Here is a 21,306-nt window from a genome sequence, read left to right on the forward strand (position 1 = left end):
AATTAAAGTCTATTTTTTTATTCGGTAGACTAAAATGACATTTCATAGTATGAAATGAAATGACACATGATGTTCATACTACGAAATGTCATTTTAGTCTACCGAATAAAAAATAGACTTTAGTTTAAAATGTTTTCAGATGCGGTGAGTTGTATGAGCTAAGTCGTAATTTACCTTGTACCGCTTAATGCAGCGATCAGAAAATATATATCTATAGCAGTTATAAACTTATTTTAATACTACAAATCTTTCATTAATACCAGGGGGCTCAGCACGGTTCCATTTTTATCGACTATCACTATGCCCGTCACTTTCGCACTTACATACTTGTTAGAACGTGACAGGCATGGTGATAAACGATAAAAATGCGACCGTGCTACTAGGGCAGAATTCATTATACATATTCATTGGGTATCTATAACATTGGTAGGTGAAATAGTTTTGATTAAATTAAATAGATACATACATTACATACATACTTAGTAAGCAGTGTTGGGCATTCAAGAATAAAATCATTATTTAAATAAGAATTCCTAAGAATAAAATCATGTTGATTTTATTCCCGTCAAAATTATTCAAATAATTTTGATCGGAAATAATTCGTATGTGAAAAAATTGAATAAGAATCATCTCATTCTTAATCAAATAAATATAATCATGATTTTATATTCTAAATAATATTCCTGGATTAAACATGTAGTATGGGTGCCGTATAGGCGTTACGTATAGATAGAAGTAAATTAGACAAGAAACTATTATGTTTCTTGACTAATTTATACCTGATTTTATGCAATAAAATCTTACAAATTTAATTTACTGCCGCATAGTCTTGGTATTGGACGATACCCGTATTTATTTTAATGTGATAACTAAATCATCAGGTACAATTCAGCTGCTCTGAACGGATGGTGGATAGCGAAACTCTTCAATGGCTCACTGTGCCTAAATTAATGTAAAAAATAAAAAACCGGCCAAGTGCGAGTCTGACTCGCGCAGGAAGGGTTCCGCACCATTACGCAAAAACCAGCAAATAAATCACGTTTGTTGTATGGGAGCCCCACTTAGATATTTATTATATGCTGTTTTTAGTATTTGTTGTAATAGCAGCAACAGAAATTAATTATTTGTGAAAATTTCAACTGCCTAGCTATCACGGTTCATGAGATACAGCCTGGTGACAGACAGACGGATAGAGGAGTCTTAGTAATAGGGTCCCGTTTATACCCTTTGGGTACGGAACCCTAAAAAAGATGTTTTTAAAGGTAGGATAAGGAATGGCTTGATATGGTGTATTCCTATTTCTCCCCGCCGGGCACAGATGGGAATAGGCGCTTCAGTTAAATCATTCCCATATGTCCCCGCCTCATGTATCGCGGCGATCACGTTGGGCAGGAACAAATGGGGAAAATACTCATGATTTTTTTCTGTTTTCGAATTATGTTTATAATTCGTTTTTTTTAGCATTAGAAAGAACTTGAAAGAAGGTAAGCGATTTTGACATGTCTTTTAATTGAAAAACACTTTTTAAAAACCATAACTATTACTTATGAAAGCAGAAGACTATAAAAGATCGTATTAGATTCATAATTGTTACATATTTACCGTAACTTATTTTTAAAATGTGCTTTTCAATTAAAAGAGACATCAAGATTGTTTTCTCCAATATGCTCGGAAATGTTCACCTTATTGTAGCAAAAATAGTACGGGAAGTTCTACGTTATTGTCAAACTCTAATTTAAAAAAATCAAACTATCGCTGTCCTGTTCTAGCGGACGGGAATGAAAAAAACACTACAGTAATGACTTATTACTGTAGTGTTTTTTACTTTTTAAAAATAAAAAACGCAAACAGCCAATTATTGTAGCCGCGAGCCGCGTCTACACGACCCGATCAGCTATCATTTCAAACTATAGGATAGAGTGAGATAGTAAGATAAACGACCTTACTTGTCTCGTTCTTACAAGACCGTTGTGCTCGTGTATGATCGTGCAAATACTGCTTAATAAAATCAAAGATTATTTTTATATTTTTTTAAGGATCTCATCCGTGTACATAAACAGAGACAGAGAGAATCATACTATCTTTGTCTTACACTAGTACTAGCACCCAAAAGAAAAGGATGGGTATAGTTTTCCTGGTTCTTACTGACTGACAAATTGGTTTGACCAACTATATTGCACAATTATATTTAATGGTACTGAATGGCAGAATAAGTTTGTGCCCTTAACTTAAAAAAAAAATATTTTAGAGGGAAATTGTTTTTGACATTTTTGATGTGAAGGTTCGATTTGAGTGATGCTTGCTGCTTAAATAATTATTATTTTACCTTATTTCCTCGCATGTTTGGAGAAAAGCACTATATATGCCTCGGCAGGAATAGCAATTCGTGGATTCGTCTTCTTCGAACGAATCGAAACTCATCCACGAATTGCCCTTTCCCGGCCTCTGCAATAATGTACTATTACCTTATTTCTAATGCTAAAAAAAAACGAACTATAGTATGTGGTTTCAGTATCCGAGTTACTACCAAGACTTATGGTGTTTTTAAAAGCTCTTCTGATATTTAAAATTTGCATTTATTATTTAGACGGAAATTAACAGGTATATTTGACACAACGCTTGCCGCACGTGTTTAGCAAATGCTGACAAAGAATTCACCACGCCACGACTTAATCCTATTGTTATTGCCAATGAGTAATGAATGACGGTCTCAAGTGCAAACACGCCTGCAACTTTCTGCAAATCTATTTAATTATAGTGATAAGCGTAGGACTCTTTTCTTACCTGCAGTAATTTACTATCTCATTCACTTTCCGTAGGTGTGAAAGAGATAGCATACGTAAGACCTCAAGGCTGGTAGGAATAATAAACAAAATACATACTTAATACGCAAAGAAATATACATTGAACCATCATAATTATAATTTCGCAGTTTACTTTCTATGTAGCTTCATTATAAAATTATCATCACCGTTTCGAAGGCTTCAAAAAATTCAAATCAATCCCACCATTGAAAAGAGGGGTGAAATTCATTTTACTATCTATATACATTGTACTACATATAATATGACGTATAATATGACCAAATAAATGCCATTTAACCTTGTTACCACTAACTCATGTATCTACAATTACATCAATAAGTCATGACACGGCAGAGTACTGATAACAATACTGTAGTGTAGTACAATAATAAGGCTTTATTGTTGTCACTATGACTCTCACCGCATTCTGCTTAATCCTAAATATCCTAATACAATAGAAAATACCACGACCTTTAAACATTCGGTGCACTTGCGTTGTAGCGCGTGCCAGCGGAGCGCAGCGTTTCGATTTAAATACGCATGTTGCTTCGCCCGTGTAGGTATATTTATTATCTTCATGTTATTAGGTACTAGGAAGTGCAAATAATTGACTTCATACATGAAAGATATTTTGCAGATTTTGTTCTATAGTCACCTTCAACAACACGAGAGTAATCTAGAGCAGAGTTGGGCAAAAAATAACTTGAATAAGAATAAGAATAAAAACAGAAATTTCATTCTTATTCCAATCGATTTGAATAAGAATAATTCTTGCACTCGTTATTTTAGAATAAATAGAAAGTGAATAAATCATGACACTTTTATTTTAAATGAAAAAGACAAAACGGAATATTTATTCCAGATGTAGGATTATACTAAATAACGTTTTATTCAATTAGAATGTTATTCTGAATTAATTTAACTTTTGTAGTTACATACTACTACTTTTAATTTTGTAAGTTTCTAAAATAAATAAAACAAATAAAATAGATAAAATAAATGAAATAAATAAAAAAAAACAAATAAATTATATTATTGACATCTATTTTATTAGTATTGCATTTTAGTTTTTATATAATATTATAAGTATAAGTTTAATTTTTAAGTAGGTTTATTTTAATTTTAGTTTAGGTTTTAAATTTTTAATTTATAGATTTCATAGTTAGTTGTAATGTTTTTTTATTATTACCTTTTAAGTTAAATAAATGAACTTTATCCTAATAAAATAAATAAGATAAATAAAATAAACAAAATAAATAAAATAAATAAAATAAACAAAATAAATAAAATAAACAAAATAAACAAAATAAATAAAATAAATAAAATAAACAAAATAAATAAAATAAACAAAATAAACAAAATAAATAAAATAAATAAAATAAACAAAATAAACAAAATAAATAAAATAAACAAAATAAACAAAATAAACAAAATAAATAAAATAAACAAAATAAATAAAATAAACAAAATAAATAAAATAAACAAAATAAACAAAATAAACAAAATAAACAAAATAAACAAAATAAACAAAATAAACAAAATAAACAAAATAAACAAAATAAATAAAATAAATAAAATAAATAAAATAAATAAAATAAATAAAATAAATAAAATAAATAAAATAAATAAAATAAATAAAATAAATAAAATAAATAAAATAAATAAAATAAATAAAATAATTAAAATAAATAAAATAAATAAAATAAATAAAATAAATAAAATAAATAAAATAAATAAAATAAATAAAATAAATAAAATAAATAAAATAAATAAAATAAATAAAATAAATAAAATAAATAAAATAAATAAAATAAATAAAATAAATAAAATAAATAAAATAAATAAAATAAATAAAATAAATAAAATAAATAAAATAAATAAAATAAATAAAATAAATAAAATAAATAAAATAAATAAAATAAATAAAATAAATAAAATAAATAAAATAAATAAAATAAATAAAATAAATAAAGTAAATAAAGTAAATAAAGTAAATAAAGTAAATAAAGTAAATAAAGTAAATAAAGTAAATAAAGTAAATAAAGTAAATGAGGTAAATGAGGTAAATGAGGTAAATGAGGTAAATGAGGTAAATGAGGTAAATGAGGTAAATAAGGTAAATAAGGTAAATAAGGTATATAAAGTAAATAAAGTAAATAAAGTAAATAAAGTAAATAAAGTAAATAAGGTATATAAAGTAAATAAAGTAAATAAAGTAAATAAAGTAAATAAAGTAAATAAAGTAAATAAAGTAAATAAAGTAAATAAAGTAAATAAAGTAAATAAAGTAAATAAAGTAAATAAAGTAAATAAAGTAAATAAAGTAAATAAAGTAAATAAAGTAAATAAAGTAAATAAAGTAAATAAAGTAAATAAAGTAAATAAAGTAAATAAAGTAAATAAAGTAAAAAGTAAATAAAGTAAATCAAATACATAAAATAAAAAATAAAAAAAAATAAACAAAATAAATAAAATAATCAGAATAATCAAAATAAATTATATAAATAAAATTAACAAAATTAATGACAAATAAAATAAATGAAATAAGTAAAATAAACAAAATAAAAAAATAGACAACTTAAGTAAAATTAACAAAAACATTAAAATAAACAAAAACATTAAAAAATGCAAAATTAAAAAAAAAATACAAAAATAACAAAATAAACTATTAGTTCTATTAATAAATTAACTTTTTCTTTTAGTAGGTATTTGACTGACGGCACATCACTAAATACGAATGTAGCAAACCAATAAGCAACCGATAATAAAGGTTACCATAACTGAATAAAAACCGGTTAAAAACCCCTAACAAAAACCCTAACGCGATGGGGTTTTGAGATTAACTCGGTTAAAGGTTAAGGTTACCGTTTCAATAAGCTTACCGTTACAATCAGGTAACAGTATGATAGGGTTACCGAATGATACGGTAACCGAATTGATTGGGTTACCGAATGGATAGGATTAAGCGTAAAGAGGGGTTTTCCGGTCCTTGCTTGGTAGGTACGAAATGAAAAGATTAATCTTCACATTCAGTGATCGAAATGTTTTGGTCGACTTCATTTGTTATTTCAATATAAATGAGTAAATATACTTGACAAGATAATTAAATAAGTTTAGAGAGCTAAGTGAAAGAGCAGATAATTACTACAGATACATATTTAATTAGGTTAAGTTATTTATAATATAATTTCAAACACAATGTTCATTGTTATATGAATAAATAAATATGAAACATGAAATATGAAATACAGACATATAGCTGGCTGGATGTTCAAAGAAAGATAATTTAATTAGTCGTGATAATATGTACGAGTATGATTGGCTATGCGAATCATTGCAAAAAAATTTCAAGTGGAAGAACGTATGATATTTGGTCCGAATCTACAAATAAATTAGCCGCGGATGTAAAACATATGATTATAATGAAATAAAACTGATTTAATAATGAGTTGGGTAGCTAACATCTGTTTCCAAAATACCCAGGTAAAGGTGACCTATACAGGTAAAGGTCCATTTCCAACCGCAGCTGCACTACTGTTCATTTTACTATGGAAATTGACAGTAACAGCGACGCGTTCAGTACCAGTAGTGCAGCTGCGGTAAGAAATGGAATGTTACCCTAACAGGGGTGGAAGTGACGTTTGGATGGCAACTGCAGCTGCATTACTGTTGAGGCATTACTGCTGCGGCTACACGTGGGCGTCGTCACTGTCAAATTACCTGATAACAATAGTGATAAATTGAACTTTCTAATCACGACAGTAATGTGGTAACGAAGGTTACATATTTTATCAATGTAATTGATTGACTGATGATTTATGACGTAAGAAAAAGAGAAGGGCAATAAGGTAGGCACGTGTAAAAAATAAGGCACCTACTAGTAAAAATAAAGTAGTGACATGTGTAAAAGGTAAATCGAAAACATACTCACTTTATTTTGAACCTAACTGTCCGATGTTAAGGTTTTAATTCAACGTTGTATTAACACTTATTTTTATTCATAGCCACATAACCGATTGCTTCCGGAAAATGCCGTCCAAACAGTGTTTACGTCGTCGACTTAAATAAATAATAATATGTTTATTAGTCAAAGCGTCGTACGCGACTGATATTTAGAAAGAGATACGTCTTTTTTACTTTTGCGATGTATTCTTCAGCTAACAACCTGAGGAAATTAAACAAGTAACGTTTCGAATCAGAACTCATCCATCAAGAAGTTGTGGTGATCGATTTTTCTTCCTGTGGTGAAACAAACTCGGTTATTTCAGATAAACGTTAAAGATAGAGATAACTTTAATATAATAATATTAGGTAATAATACATATAGATGTATCTAATATTTAATAGATGTATTTCTTTAGTGAAGGTTACAGTTATACGATTACTTTTATAAATATAGTATCTACTTTTGAAACTTTGCGACGGAAATAAATACTTAAGTTAACCTATTTTTATATAACTATTTATGTCACTACCATGGTATAATAATTATACTCTATTATGTAGGTAACTAGGTACTGGAAGGGTCCTTCAGGAAGGTATGTCCAGGAGCAGCAATGAAACACCGAGCTAGCTCAATCGCGTGTATTTCGGAACTGACATACCAATATGTTTAACCACCCTCTAATCGGCGCATGTAAACTTAAGTCTACCCTATATTACATATATAACACCCCCCTTCTTAATTTATACTAACAATCTTAACTATTAGAGGTAACATAACAATTAACCTATGAAAACAATATAGTTAAGAGTGGTAACTACTTAAGAGCAAAGAATTACATTTTAACAACACATGTAATAAGTTTGTCTCATTTACTTACGTATGTACTACTAACTAAATAGGTATCTATTAGGTATATAAAGAAAAACAAAGTAAACAATAATTATGAAATATTAACCAGGATATTTAATTTAATCTATTTCGAAACCAAAACGTACAGGTGGTTTCCTAATGCGTTTCAAGTCTGGGGCCGGGGCCAGTGTCAATGCGGGCTCGGCAGGCGGCGCTAGCGGCGCGGGCGCGGGCGCGGGCGCCGGCGGCGGCGCGGGCCCCGCGGGGGCGGGCGCGGGTGCGGCCGGGGAGCGCGGCGGCGGCACCGACGCGACGTCGGGTGACACCTGCGGGGTGCTATCTGACGGAATCGAGCTTGGCCAACAATACACTATTCGCGACTTTAATTGATCTAAGTGTCTACTACATGTGGTACCGTTTTCCTTTGTCACTACGAAATTACGAGAACCCGTTACTTTTGATACTGTTCCCGGTACCCACTTATCCCTCGCGTTAAATTCTTGAATCCATACTGGGTCCCCTTCGCTCATTTGTTTAGGTAGAATACCTCCTGCTGATTCGATCTGTTTCTGTTGAGCGCGATGTACTCTCTTTTCTACTGCACTGGTAGGCTTTAATTGGTCCAATCTAGAACGAAGCGGTCGTTTCTGTAGTAACATAGCCGGAGTTTCTCCCGTGGTACCTTGCTCACAGTTACGGTAATTCAGTAAGTAAGTTTGTAATGTTTCCTCTACGTCTTGATTTTCTCTTATAGCTTTTTTTATAGCTCTTTTACACAATTTAACTGCACCTTCTGCGGCCCCATTGGATGCTGGGTGGTATGGCGCTGTAAATGTATGTGTTATTCCATTTAATCTCATAAATTCATCCATCTCTTGACTTGTGAACGTCGGCCCGTTATCTGACACGACCTCCTTTGGCAGTCCGAACCTCGCGAAAGTCTCCCGTAACACCTTAATTACTGCCTTTGCCGTTGTCCTGGTCATTAGGAAAGCCTCAATCCATTTGGTGGTTGAGTCGATCAAAATAAAAAAAGTTCTACCTTCATAAGGTCCCAGAAAGTCCACATGAAGCCTGCTCCAGGGCTCCGAATAGTACGGCCAGGGTTGAGATTTAACTCGGGGTGGTGCAGAAGCCTCCACAGCGCATATAGCGCAGTTTCGACTCATCGCTTCTATATCACGATCAATATTTGGCCACCAAACGAAACTACGAGCCACACTCTTCATCTTGACCATACCTTGGTGACTGCTGTGTAATTCCTTTAAAATATAGGCTCTTACGTCTTCTGGAATGACCATGCGATAACCCCACATTACACAGCCACCTTCGACATACAGTTCCTGCCTTCTGGAGAAAAATGGTTTTAATTCTTCGCTAGTACAAGATGCTGGCCACCCTCCTCTAATGTATGTAAGTACTTGCCTTAAAATTAAATTTTTCTCCGTCGCTTTCTGGACGTCCTGGCTAGTAATGGGCAAAAAGTTTTGTACGAAATTCAGATACGTTATTTCCTCACTGGTCTGATTACTATCGGGTCTGTGCGGCGGTAGTCGGGAGAGGGCGTCAGCTCCATTTTTAGTAGTGTGCACATACTCAATATCATATTGATAGCCTCCTAAAATAATTGCCCATCTTTGCATGCGACTGGCCGCCATCACCGGTATCCCGGCTTTGTCTCCGAATATCGTCACCAAAGGCTTGTGGTCGGTCCTCAAAACGAATTTGCGGCCGTACAAATATTGGTGGAATTTCTTTACTCCATAAATAATGGCAAGGCCCTCTTTTTCTATCTGTGAGTATGCCTTCTCCGCGCTGTTCAATACTCTCGAAGCGTAGGCTATGGGGCGCTCCGTACCATCCGGCCATGCATGTGATATCACGGCGGCCACGCCCACGCTGCTCGCATCTGTCGTCAGAATCAGCGGGAGGTCTGGCGAGTAGTGGGCCAGCACCTCACTGGAAGCCAACAATCGTTTGACCTTATTAAAAGCCTCCTGACAAGATTGAACCCATTCAAATTTAACATTTTTCTTTAGCAACTCATATAGGGGTGTCAGTATTGTGCTAATATTTCTCACAAATTTCGCATAGTACATCGCCATTCCAAGAAAAGAACGTAACTCGGACACGTTACTAGGCGTTGTTACATTCAAAATATCCCTAAACTTCTTGGGACAGGTGTGGAGTCCTTCTTTATCAACTACATAACCTAAATAGGTAATTGAATTGGCCAGGAAAGAACATTTATCTTTTTTAATCTTTAACCCGTATTTTTCCAGCCTCTCAAACACCTTATATAGGTTTTCTATGTGTTCCTTGTCATTTACGCCCGTGATGACTACATCATCTAGGAACACACCCACTTTCGGCAAATCTGCAAACATCTGTTCTAGAATCCTTTGGAAAATGCCTGGACTCGAGGATAAACCGTAAATCAACCGGTTGTATTTAAATAAACCTTTGTGCGTATTAATCACAGTGTATTTGGCCGTATCGTCTAGCACCAATTGCGCATATGCTTGAGAGAGGTCAATTTTGCTAAATTTTACACCTCCATGCAACTTTGTAAACAAATCCTCGACCCTAGGCCACAGAATAACTAATAGTACTACCGTACAGAAAATTCACTCCTTCACAAAAGTCAGGTTTAGGTATAAAATTACACCTATATCGCCGCCTGCAAGCAAAATTGAAACTTATAACCGCGCACGAACCGTGAATCTCCTTTGCGCGCCGCAGTTTTATGACCGAGCAGTGAGTGTCGGCACGGGGTTATCACTTGACAAGTTTTTATACCTATACCCACTGATTTATTGTTTTTAAGATAAATATGTAGGAATTACAAACGTTGATTATGTAAACATACATTTTTTATCCGAATATAGCATGTCTGATTCTCGCGGAAGTAAGTTTCGAAGCCATTGTGTATTTTCAATTTTGCGCGAGCGCCATGTGACACGACTATCGTGCGCGCCGGCGGCAGCCCACTGCTATACGCCTGTACGGTGGGCGCGCCGGCCAAATGTACCTAAACTGCGGAGTGAAACCCCCCTGCCTAGGCAAAGGAAAACGGTCCACATCTAAATGTTTATTAAGACTTATCTTGTAATCTCCGCAGATGCGTATAGTTCCGTCAGACTTGACCACCGGTACGATAGGTGTCGCCCACTCGGAGGTCTCGACGGGCGTGATGACGCCGTCGCGCTCCAGCCGCTCCAGCTCGCGCTCCACCGGCTCGCGCAGCGCGTACGCCAGGGGGCGCGCGCGCAGGAACACGGGATGCGCGTCCGGCCGCACTCGCAGTGACACTAGCCCGCCGTTGTACCTCCCCAGGCCCTCCGAGAACACATTCTTAAACCTGGAACTGAAATTTGACAGATTAAAGTCTTTCGATGTTTTTACATAATTAATCGAGTCTGACTCGAACAAACCCCTAATAATTCCTAACTCAACTAACCATTGCCTGCCTAGTAAATTAGTTTTACCATCCTCTATAACAAACAAATCGAGCGGCATTGAGCGATCCTTATACTTAATTAGTGGCTTCAATCTACCTAACGGACGAACTTTCTCCCCCGAATAATATCTCAATATTAGATGACCCGGTTTTAGCTCACAATTAGAAAAATATTTTTCATAAACGTTTGGACTAATACAACTTATAGCACTACCCGTGTCAATCTCCATCTTAATATCGTGATTGTTTACATTGAGGGTCACATAATACGGTTTATATTTACTGAAATTATCTTCTTTAACAAATGAAAGATTTACCTCTAAGTCATATGTTTCGTCTTCCGAATACTCATCCTCCACGTAGTTAACCTTTGTCAACCTGGGGCACATTTTTTCAAGTGTCCGTCTTGATTACAAACACGGCATACATAAAGTCGAAATTTGCACGTCTGAGCCGCATGCGCACCTCCACACGCTGAGCACGTCCCGTGTCCTTGTCCTAATTGCGCGCGGTTACCGTCAGCTGATCTCGACGTCACCGGTCCCCGGTAACTATTGTTCGGCCGCTGTCCGTTCGGCCTCCATCGGTTAACTTCGTTGCTAACTACTTTGGTTTGCTCGTCGCGTTTCGGATAACTTCGGTTGTTCCGTAATGGCGTCTTGAAACTGGAATGTTTGTCGTTGCTTATAGAAAAACATGGCGCCGTGGCGTCATTTGCTGATGACCGACCTCGACTTTCTACCGCTGCCGCATTAACCTCCGCTGCCTCCATCGCTATCGCCAATCCCTTAGCCTTAGCAAACTTCAGGTCTTTTTCCGTAAATAATCGCAGACGAATAGTCTCACTATACAATCCGCATACAAATTGATCTCGCAAGCTGTCATCCAACCACGTACCAAAATCGCAATATTTAGTTAACTTTTGCAAGTCCGCTATAAAATCCGCTATAGATTCATTTTTCGACTGCTTGCGTTGACGAAACTTATATCTTTCCGCTAAAACACTCGGCCGCGGCTGCAGATGATTTGACATAAGTTTGACAAGTTCATTGTAGGTTTTTTCTGATGGCTTAGTTGGGGTACACAAGGTCACTAATAAATCGTAGCTATCTGCTCCCATCGCGGTAATTAATAATGGTACTTTGCGGTCATCTTGCACATCGTTTACTATAAAATACTGCTCCAGCCTGTCTATATACGACGCCCAATTATCCTTGTGCCGATCAAACGCGTCCATCTTGCCCACCGGCATTTTTGCCATTCTGTTCGCACAAGATATCACTCAACCACGTTCGCGCACTCGCTGATTCGATCCCATCCTCGTCGCCAGATTATTATGTAGGTAACTAGGTACTGGAAGGGTCCTTCAGGAAGGTATGTCCAGGAGCAGCAATGAAACACCGAGCTAGCTCAATCGCGTGTATTTCGGAACTGACATACCAATATGTTTAACCACCCTCTAATCGGCGCATGTAAACTTAAGTCTACCCTATATTACATATATAACATACTCCACCTGGTACTCTCTTCCGACTACGTGACTGACACAAGCCTACGTCATCATGCGACAGCGCTATATAATAATATGCAATAGCGCTATATATAGTGGCAATGTCATTGTGACGTAGGCTTGTGTCACTCTGGGAAGAGAAGACCATGTTTTATTAGACTATGGTCACTACATTACATGATGTCACTGTACTTAGTAAATGTTGTATTAACTTATGAAAGAGCCCTTGAGGCGTTTTTACAAAACAAAATTTTATAATTTTTAAATATGGTACATACTTCCACAAGGCAATCAATTGTCAAGGTAGAAAATTAAACTGGATGCATTCACATATTCTTAAATTTGACGACTGGTCTGGCCTAGTGCGTAGTGACCCTGTCTGTGAAGCCGCGGTCCTGGGTTTGAATCCCGGTAAGGGCATTTATTCGTGTGGTGGGCATAGATATTTGTTCCTGAGTCTTGGGTGTTTTTTGTGTATTTATGACATGTATTTGTATATTAAATATATCGTTGTCTGAGTACCCACAACACAAGCCTTCTTGAGCTTACTGTGGGACTTAATCTGTGTAAAAATGTCCTATAATATTTATTTATTCTTACGCCAAGCGATTAATATCCGAAGGAATATTGATGTCACCACTGAACAAGTTAGAATGGCGATGCGGGCAGGATACGTGTCGCCGCCGGTTTTGAGCAAACGCTCGCATGCTACTCGCCCGCGCTGACCGAAAAACGAAGTAAACATGCCTTTTGCACCACAATAACCTTCAGATTAAGAAGCCAGACTTCAAATCTGTCTAAAGGAGGCGTATCCATTCACCACGCACACAAGTTTTTACTACCGTTGCGCGAGTGTTACTAAATGTGGAGAGGAACGAGCGGCGACACCGGTTCCGATACTAACTGCGCGCGATAGCCATTCTAAGTAATTCTAACCTCTTTACTATGTTCTGTGGATGTCACACTGGACTCCGGAAAGATTACCAATGCACAATATAATAAATACAGGTGTGATCTTAGTTTACGCAAGCACGTGTCTCGAGCTGAAATGTAAACTGGTTTGTTAGAATACACGTGGCCGGTATACCATGTGAATAACGGCCCTGGAACTTGACACTCAACGGCTTCGTCTGTGAGTTCAAAGGAGATAAGCCGAACGCATTTGAACTGAAGCACAAACTTGTCAGTAGCAGATGTCTACAAACATGAATGCGCTTAGATTGGGTCCATGTTTCTATAACTATCTAACCTAAATAAACAAGTATCTGCAAATATTTATGGTAGATACATTTAAAGTTATGTTCACAGTTTTTTTCCTTGGAAATATTTCTGACTTTGATTGAATTGTGCGTGTAAGTATATTCGTTACCGGTTACCGGGTCTACCGTGAAAAACGATAACGGAATGTTCGTTATCTGCCTAGAGATCGGTCTTGTATAATCGAACGTTGTGGACTCGTTTCGCATGTGCTTTAATTTTTCAAAATCGAAATATATATACGGTTTTGTGTTTTCGTTTATATTTTGTATTAAGTTAATAGTTATTTACGATACAAATGCAGATAAGAGGAAATTCGAAACAAGTGTTTTAAATCGACACGAGTTGCGAATTACCTATTTGCACGTGTATCGTACAACGTTTTACAGTACATTATGGTACTTTAAACTTTTGACATACGCACGGAAAGTGCTATTTCCCGCACTAGTTCGGGAAAGTAGCACCATATGTACAGTAAAATATTTTTGATTACATTGCTCCTTACATTCAACGCGCAGTACAGCTACGCCCCTTAGCATCCCAAGACGTAGCATTAGATATTATTTTATTACATATCAGAAAAAAAAATTTGCACCTTCATGCATTGCACATTTTAACTATAGGCACGTTCCAGTTTTAATGAAAAATGAAAACAGTTACCGAGTTCAAATTAAAATTATACCTATTTTTTTGATTTAACCTATGTGTGTGTCCCACTACTCGGCAAAGGTCTCCCCGAAAGCCATATTGTATGTTAAAAAATCGTTAAACTTGGACTGAAATAGATGTCATAATATATTAAAGAAAAAGTGACTAGCCCGTAATACCATGAGTCACTGACAGTGTCAAAACTGACATATACGCTATCGAGAACGTAATTTACTTTCTATACATCTCGTTTGCACTAATATGCGAGTACGAGCGAGATGCATAGAAAGTAAATTACGTTCTCGACGGCGTTTATGTCAGTGCCAAACTGATGGTAGCCGTACTAGTGGGGTGTTTCCGGAACCGGCCCTCCCTACTGCCGGGGCCGGCATTCCAATTTATAATTTATACTCCTGTATATAAATTATAAATTGTGTGACTACTAAAAAACACAAATCAATATATTTAATAAATATATCTGTTTTGTTCCCTACTTTTCTTTAAACGTGGCTTGCGCCAGCTAATCATGTGCACTTAATGACTTAGTTACTAAAAAAAATATTTCAGCTTAAAGAGTTAGGTCCTAAAACTCTTAACAAATACGGTTACGGATAGTCTCGATCGTCCGTAAGCGTCATGTCATGTTCGGCGCTCCCCTGAGTCGCAAAGTTACCCGCACGTTTATAGAATGTATGTATTTTTGCCATCCGCTGTGCGACCATTCCGCGCCCATCTTGCCAAATTGGAAAAATCTTTTACGTTCGTATCACTGAATACTATGTATGTAAGCTGTTAGAGTGGGACTTAGTTGGTTCAGTCGTTTGAGAAGGTTAGTCGGGTATTAAACAAATTTTGCGGTTTAAACTCACATTTTAGTCACTCGTAAATTAGTTTAATGTTAGTATGTCACACGACAGTTTAAATTCGGTTAGTAAGTTATTAGATAGCAGTATGTGAGAAATAAAATTTGATGATATTTTTGAGTCTAGACATCTAAGAATTTAGGTAAATATGTATAATGAAATTAAGATACAATGAAACTAAAACTGTTAAAACTATACACGACGTCTATAGACGGCGCAGTCACATTTTATATTTTTTTAATATATGTAACTACGTCTACACCCTTAACCTATATCTGCCATAAAAAAAAACCTACACCATTTTAATTTAGCTCCATTTCATCTAAGAAAATCCTTCAAAGGATTTCTTTTACATCTACATAACACACACATAGAGTAAAAAAAGTTTTTAAGGCTTAGTAAAAGTGTTAACTCTACGACAACCGTTTTAAGGCTCAAATCGGGCTACCAAAAATATTAGTAAAGGCTTCATTGTTCACAGGTCACGGCTTAGCTCCGATATAAATCTTCATTAAACATCGTATGTTATGAGTAAACAGGTGGTGGTTACGACCTTCTGTGTTGGAAGAGTGAGGTTTAGCAAGTCACCAACCCGCTCGTATGTCACCCGTTCTACTGACGAAATTTAGGTGACCTCTTGTTGGTAATCTTAATATTTTATAACATGCTCGATGCGTAGGTTTGATATCTCAACATTATGGACAACACGAGTATCTATATTTGTTTAGGATAATGTAAACATAGTAATATTGATTGAGGGTTGTTAGATACACTAATATTACTACTGTTGTGGGTAAATAGTATAAGTTTAATTACGTAAAAGCAGCAGTAGCAGTTATTGACCGAAGCGTAGCGAAGGTCTACGTTTTGACTCGGGCATTTTGCTTTTGTATGTCCGGATGTTCTCCTCTACAGGTCGCAATTCTTAACCGATTTTCGTGAAATTTTGTGACCGAATTCTATGACTAAATAATTTTTTTTTTGTCGATCCGGTTTTTGGAAATTTTTCAAAATGGCGGAATCGTGATAGCTCCCGCCTAAACAAATAGTCGTATCGGTATCATAAGAGTTTTTTCTTTTTGAGATATGTTTATAGACTAAATGGCCAAAAATTCAGAAAATTTGTATCGCTGGTTTTGGCGGTATTTAGATATTTAGTTTTTACTTGAGAATAAGTAGCTAAATTTAGTCAGCTTTAGTAAGAACTATAATGGCGTATTTTGAAAATGTTCGCTTTTTTTGTTTGCATCGGCAGGTCCCTGGTTCCATCCCCAGTAATTGTATACTGCTACATAACTTTTTGTATTTTTTTTATACTTAAATTTCGTATAGTTGTTTTTTATTTTATTTTTTTTATTTTGAAAAAAATGAAAAATTTCGTATTTTTTATTTATCAAGCGCGGGTTAAGCGTATTCATTTAATTTTTGTTTGTAGCTTTATGTAGTTTTTAATTTTTTGTTTATATTACATGTACTATACCTATATTTTAGTAAATATTTTTTCCATACATTTATTCAGTTTTAAGCTCTGCTCGCGAGGTCTACAGCTCACAGAGCCACTAGTTTATGATATATGAACACGTGTAAGAGCAAAGTAATAAAACTTATAACCGAAATGTGCGTCATAAAATATACTAATCTAATTGATTCGTGAAAGATTCTTCATATTTATTGATTTTGGGAGAAAAAAAGGCTGACGTAGACATTTGAATTTTGAACAATGATAGTGACAGTATTGGAATTGACTTTTGCTGTCAAATTAGATGTACGAGTAGATGTAGCTCACACCGTCGCAATCATAGATATGTTTTGTTACTGGAGATTTCAATAAGAACAACTTTTTTAAATAAATTTGGAAACATCTCGAATATCTACCAAGTTAAATCCAGCGTAAATTCAGCCCTTAACATATACAATACCGCGATAATACCACAAATTAAAATACCACGAGCAATTTCAATTTACATGAATGTACGGTCGGTGCCTCAACTTAAGTACCCAAGTGGCCATACTAATTGAATTGAAAAGTGGATACTTATTTTAGGGAATCGACTACACCTCAGCTCAATACTTTCTCTTTCTCGGCAAGGTATTCTCAGTGTAAAATATACCGCGTGTTTTTGTACAATATTTGTAGGGCCTACTGAACAAACTTTACTATGGGATCAATCCAGAAATTACGAAAAAAACTGTCGGCGGATGATCGTAAGATCAGAGAGATCATAATGTTCCTGTGTAATGTTTTGACGATAGTGACATTAAACCAATATATAGGTAGGATAGGTTCGTTAGGTTGCTTTAGATGCCCGAAGGGCAAATTGCCCAGAAATAGGAGCCCCGCGTAGCGGGGCTCCGTCGACTCAGGGAACGGGTCAAAGATTTTCACGTTTCACGATATGCCTAGGAATTTCACGATATGCCTGATCTTACGATCGGCCGCCGACAGATACATTTTAATTGAGATGGATGTCGATGTTTTATATGGGACATTCAACATTTTTTTTGGGGTTGTTTCTATAGATGATCAGGATTGAGACTACATACTAAAATCCTGCGTACCATATAGTCTACCTTTTAGTCTGAATCAGAAAGGTATCTTCTCGGAAAATTTGGCTTGAATAGGGTTGAAACAAACCCTTAGGGAGCATATTGTCTGTAATTTGTAATATATTATTTACCTCATCAGTAGTCTTCTGAAGCTGTCTAGCGATGAGCCTAAGTTAATACGCCATTATCATAAACAGCAGATTGTTATTCTCGTAGCGTCCGGCTAATACCAGCGGTAAGCCTGTCGGAATACCCGCTCTGTCGAGTTCGATCCACAGACCAGAGGGCCTACCGCGAACCACGTTCGACGTGTTACCTCCCTGTCACACTTACGTACGAATTTACAAGTGCGACAGAGAGGCAACACGTCAAACGTGGTTCGCGGTAGGCGCTCAGTATTGTACCCGTACCATGAGTCACTGACAGTGCCAACACTGGCATATACGCTACGTAACTTACTTTCTATACATTTCGCTCCCACTAATATGTGAATACGTGCGATATGCATAGAAAGTATGTTACGTTCTCGATAGCGTTTACGTCAGTGCCCAACTGGTGGTAGCCACACTGACTGTATTAGATTTCCGACTGAGTCATAGATGTACAAGATTGGCTGTTAAATGTCAAAAGTACGACCAAAATCGGAATGACGTCAAGTGTTATTGGAAGTTGGAAGTATCGAATAAACAAATGTATAACTTATTCAGCAAATTTCGGTAATAAAGTCTTAAACAAATAACTTAAAAATATCTAAATTAATGAATAGACTACAAATAAACTAATTAAAAGGACCTCCGCGAGCTAAGAAATAATAATATGTGATTGCGTAAATTAAATTCGGTTCAATGATTAAAATTTGTTGTGATTCACACACCGATGATTCTATCGTTTACGTATTGTCAGACATACGAGTACCCAATAAGTTTAGGAGCAAGACTATATTGGAGCGGTGGTGGTTTATAACATAATTAACTACTTGTTAGATGTTCAAACATCAATCATTTCAAATAATATAGTTCATATTGTATGTGTACAGTGTACAGTGTTATTAACTCAAATGCTTCTGAAATTGGGAGGGTTATTTTATCCACATAATTATAGGTACTTAATAATTATGTATATTAAATTCCATAAACATATAAATTTGCATAAAATATACTTGCAGACCTTTAATGGACATCCCATTTAGTTATTAACTATGTCAGTATATTCAAATATATTTCAAAATCTTCTAATATCGACGAAAACATGGTCGAACCGGAAGGGAAATAAAAATAAAACGTTATAAATACTTTTGTATTTATTTATTTGTATAAATACTTATATAACAATGACAAATAAACTGCAAGAAACTAATAATTTCGAAGGAGAAAAAATGGGCAACGAGGTTCAATCGAAAAAATTAAGGCACTTATGGTAAAATAAATATTACATGTAGATATTTCGCTTTTTACTACTGAATACGAGTAACAACCGATTTTAACGTGAATCAAAAACGTGGTTGTAGCCGAACTTTTATTACGTAAAATCTGACTAACGAACGAAAATATTGTTTTTCCATTGAGTAAATATATTCGAGAATTAAAAAGAACTCGTACACGTACTGAGGATGTGCCTTATTATTATTATAATATGTTTGGAATTAATTTTACGTAAATTGTTATATGTAGGTAATTAAAAAAAATACACGTAAATATGTACGTACGTTTATTACGTGTATACGTTATAATATATTTTATTTGAAATTTATTTTACGTAAGTTTTAATGTAGGTAATTAAATAATTAGACGTACTTAAATACGTACATACGTTAAATACGTTCAATAAAAGCGATAGTGCATAATTACCGTGATTTTAATTCACAGTTTTCACGCTAAATAATTTTATACCGTTACGTCTTACGTATTAACATTGATCGCAAATTCTTTTATCAGATCTCCATATTATATGCCGCTTTCGGTGGCTAGAACATGGATAGATTACTTCATATTTTATTCACGTCTGTATTTATTTTATTTTTTAATTTATGTTATTTTGTTAGTTTGGGTCACATCTTGGAAGCTAAGTTTGACTCACTTCCCGATTTCCGATTGAGCTGAAATTTTGCATGTAATACCGTAACATGGGGTGAGTAGGGTCAAAACTGACATTCAAACCTCGATAATATTTTATTTTTACATATGCATACTGAATGGTGTATATAATAATAATAAGTGTTCCGGACCTTTGTATTTTAGTTTTTATTTTATTTTGGGTAGTTCCATTTCATAACTTTGACGATAAACAGGAAAACCTCACCCCGTAGTCCTTCGTATTTGGAGTGAGTTGGGTTTTCATACAAAGGTGATTTTTGGAAGATTGTTGGATCGATTTTTTTTATTATGAGTAAGCTCCATTTTAAATTGGAATACATTATTTTTGTAGCAGTAGCCATACAATTCCATCTCACCCCCCTTTCTTCCCTACTCTCCCCATTCATAACCCAACTCTCCCCGCGAACCCTACTCACCCCATTTTACGGTACTTATGTACACAGTGTACACTATTGTAAATCGGATGACAATGCAATATTATGATGTGTGTAATAGGGTTGTTGACACATGTTGAATTTTATAACTATATCTAGTTAAATAGATAGAAAATGAGTAATTTATCACAATACATTGGAAACTTAAGGCATGGGTGCCAGACTTTGACCATCATTTGTGACTTTTGTATTGCTTTAAGACACTGGGTCCCATACCGATATTTGATCTTCAAAACAAACCTGATCGACTGATACCATTCATAAAAAAAATTGTCAAATACCCTATTGTGTTTGGGGTGGTTCGAACTATCTCGATGAGTATAAGTTGCCTGTGGAAAAATAACTTTTATTGCTGACTGTAAGTAATAAAATCTGGTACCAAAAATTAAAATTATGTCAACAACTTATTTGACTGTCAAATGCATAGTTTTATTTTATCTTAACTAATACGAGAGCACTGCCAAAACAGACGTGTTCATTGTGCGGACCGTCGTTAAGGCGATTGTCCCTGTCCGGCGACTACCCACACAATTTGTCATGCGACAAGCGGTATTATGCTTGTCTGAATGCCGACCCGTGGGCTCCTTGTCCTATTGTCTACGGATAATGACCGTCCTCAACTCCCGCGATTAGTGTCGCGAATATTATGGAAATTATCAAATAACAATTGTTCAGTTGCAAATGTCTCAAGCTCTGTATATAAAGGAAAGGTAAGGTAAGGTTATTATTTATTTACCGTATGGCTACAAAACTTATACTGATTTAAACTTTAACGATTTTTACACATTATTAAATTGTACAACGGGACTTAATCGCGTATCTAAGTTTTTAAGATTTACCTCCGACGTTTCGAGGACGGCGTTGTCCCCGTGGTCTCGGAGAAGACTGGCTTAAG

The 21,306-nt window shown here is 35.2% G+C and overlaps 1 protein-coding gene and 1 long non-coding RNA gene across 2 annotated transcripts in view; both read right to left on the reverse strand.

The window, feature by feature from the left end:
- The window catches only part of LOC134656295 (uncharacterized), a 551,434-nt gene that overhangs the window by 487,733 nt on the left and 42,395 nt on the right, over positions 1-21,306 (reverse strand). The window lies entirely within an intron of this gene.
- On the reverse strand, positions 11,428-12,491 carry LOC134656656 (uncharacterized). Its single transcript, XM_063512219.1, has one exon. The coding sequence runs from the start codon at positions 12,318-12,320 to the stop codon at positions 11,433-11,435; it is 888 nt and encodes a 295-aa protein (XP_063368289.1). The 5' UTR covers positions 12,321-12,491; the 3' UTR covers positions 11,428-11,432.

Source organism: Cydia amplana, chromosome 18 (genome assembly GCF_948474715.1).
Source record: "Cydia amplana chromosome 18, ilCydAmpl1.1, whole genome shotgun sequence".
In the NCBI taxonomy this organism is placed as follows: domain Eukaryota; kingdom Metazoa; phylum Arthropoda; class Insecta; order Lepidoptera; family Tortricidae; genus Cydia; species Cydia amplana.